Here is a 2,509-nt window from a genome sequence, read left to right on the forward strand (position 1 = left end):
GAAATAGGTCAAAACAGCGGAATCTGACTGCGCAATTAGGGCACCGTATCGTGAACAAGGAAGTCATATATTAGCCTCCGTATAGTAAAGATCTTGAGTCTAAGTTGTGGCGTTGTGGCTTTAGGTAAAGTTGTGACGGTACGACGTGACTGCCACAAACGCGTACGGGATTCTCCGAACGAACTTTACTTGCGCATTCTCATCCTATCTCTCATCTTACCGCCATCGCCCCCCATCTATCGTGAGTAACGACGGGAAAGAGGGTCAGATGGACAGCAAAGCACGAAGACACCTCCTCCTTGCGATCTGCCTCGCTGTCTGCCACGAACGACGTATCTTCTGGCGCTGTCTCGATACGAATTCCTAGCGCACAATGTCGACGATACGGCTGGCTCAGCACCGGGAACTTGTACGGAGAACCATTGCGCATCGTCTCGGAGAGCTTGCCCGGAATACATCGGATAGCACACGCGATGCGGTTCGTAGATATATTGAAACAGGGATACAAACGATAAAATAACAGACCCAACGTATTATCCCCATCCATTATTCGAGTCGAGCATAGTTGAGCTCCGTCCATTCATGTCTCTACCTGTCAGGCTCTCCCGGCCTCGCCCCTCCTTTACTTCCGGACCGCTCTGTCGGAACTGAGATATCTCGTCAAGGTCTGCAGTTTGTTAATGTCTGCCAAACGGATATTTGTTCCTTTGACAATTGTAGGGTATTTCAGTGATTTTGCCTGCTGGCGATGCTGAAACGATCTTATAAGATCATTTACGAATGTCTTCTTAGCTCTCGGGCCATTCTTCTTCTTCCGCGGCCGGAACCAGACGTTCTCGAGGATCAGCGAATACATCTGCGGAAAGACTGGGCGAGAGCCTTGCTGGCCTCCCGGGCGAAAAGCAAGCCCAGAGTCGAACACTTTGCTGGCGTCACCTTCGATGCACAAGGTACGAACGGCGTCCATTTGTTCAAAGAGTCCGTACCATGTCGCCCACGAATTGCGCTCGTACCCTTCCCCATCAGCTACTGTGAACTCCCGGACAACCTGTAGGCTGCTTCCGAGCTCCCTGGCTATGGCAGTCAATGCTCGATTTTGTATATCTTTACCGAGGAATTCAAGACGGACGGCATCCGTTTCTGTCTCCAGTCCAGTGAATGTGAGCTCTAGAGATTGACCGCTCTGTGCGCAGATGTTGGCGTCGTACCCTTGGCAGTTTTTTGCGACGTGGTCTAGAAGAGGTGCGATCGATTCAACGACATTATGAATGTCCCCGCCAAGCGCCGTAATGTCAAGGTCCACATCTTGCAGATTCGGCGCAATCAGGAATGAGAGGAATAGAGCTTCATCTACCCCGACGTCCTCCACTACGACGGTCTCCAATCGAGGGCATGGTACGGCTGATCCGTCTTCCAGATTGTCGATCCTAGTCAGTTTCATCGATATCTGAAGCAACCGCAGCTCCTGCATGGCTTCTATCGTCAGAAGCAAGCCTTCAGCGTTCATTTTTACCGTTGCGGCATTTCGAACGAGTGGGACACATAGGTCAGGTTCGATATAAAGGCGTTGCACCTTATCGAGGCACAGCGCCATGTACATGGTCAGCAAGCGGAATAGGTGCTCGTCCAGCGTGCCGTTCTTCAAGTAGAGGCGGATCCCCTTTGTCGTGGACATCTCTTCCTCGGTTAATGAGACGTAGAGACCATGAGCATTCCGGGCTCGGAATACTGCACATCGCAAGTGTCTTTGTACGGCGACGACATTAAAGAGCCCGGCTAGCGAGCGTAGGATACTCGGTATGTCTTTGTCCGGTGCCTCGACAATGATGCGCGCGTCGCGCAGCCTGTGCGCAGTGACCGTTCGGAGGAACCTTGCATCTTTTGCCTTCTTAATCGTTAAATCGAGATATTCTAAGCGATCCAGTTGGACGTCCACCATATTCGCAGACGGAGACAAGGACAAGTCGACAGTCAGCCGACGAAGGTTCGGCATCGTAAGCAGATCCTGTTGGAATTGCAAGGTAGACGTCCCGGACTCTTTGGGCGCTACCAATGAAAGCTTCTCCACCGTCGGAAGGAATAGTGCCCGCGCGGCGCGATAGGTGAATTTATGCACCGTGAGGTCCCTCAGCCTCTGTGACCGGAAGATACTAAGCAAGGTATGCTCGTTAGCATCAGGGACCGCGTCCAGGTTGTCAGCGACCTTCTTCAGCTGGAGCTCCTCAAGGATTGGCGCCGGGAAGTCAGGGTTCACCGGGTTCGCCACAACCCACTGGCGCAGTGCTTTCCTGGAAACCTTTATGTCGACTCGCCGTATGTGGTCCATGTGCTTTCTGATATGCCTCACCATCCTCATATATCCAGCTACGCCGCGATACAAATTTCCCGTGATGTCCAGTGGCACCGGAAGTCCTCCGCTACGCTCGGTTGCCCGGGTGCGATTCAGGGCGTGGGCCACTGCATTGGGGTTCTTCAGCTGGACGTTGCACCAACGTGCGCTCCAATCCAT

The 2,509-nt window shown here is 52.7% G+C and overlaps 1 protein-coding gene across 1 annotated transcript; it reads right to left on the bottom strand.

The window, feature by feature from the left end:
* Positions 1 to 622: 622 nt before the first annotated feature.
* Positions 623 to 2,326, bottom strand: GLOTRDRAFT_134584 (uncharacterized protein; the record flags this gene model as incomplete). Its single annotated transcript, XM_007873543.1, has 1 exon — positions 623 to 2,326. One exon carries the CDS (start codon positions 2,324 to 2,326, stop codon positions 623 to 625), a length of 1,704 nt encoding a protein of 567 aa, XP_007871734.1.
* Between the last annotated feature and the right edge of the window lie 183 nt (positions 2,327 to 2,509).

Source organism: Gloeophyllum trabeum, assembly GCF_000344685.1.
Source record: "Gloeophyllum trabeum ATCC 11539 unplaced genomic scaffold GLOTRscaffold_00306, whole genome shotgun sequence".
Lineage (NCBI taxonomy): Eukaryota > Fungi > Basidiomycota > Agaricomycetes > Gloeophyllales > Gloeophyllaceae > Gloeophyllum > Gloeophyllum trabeum.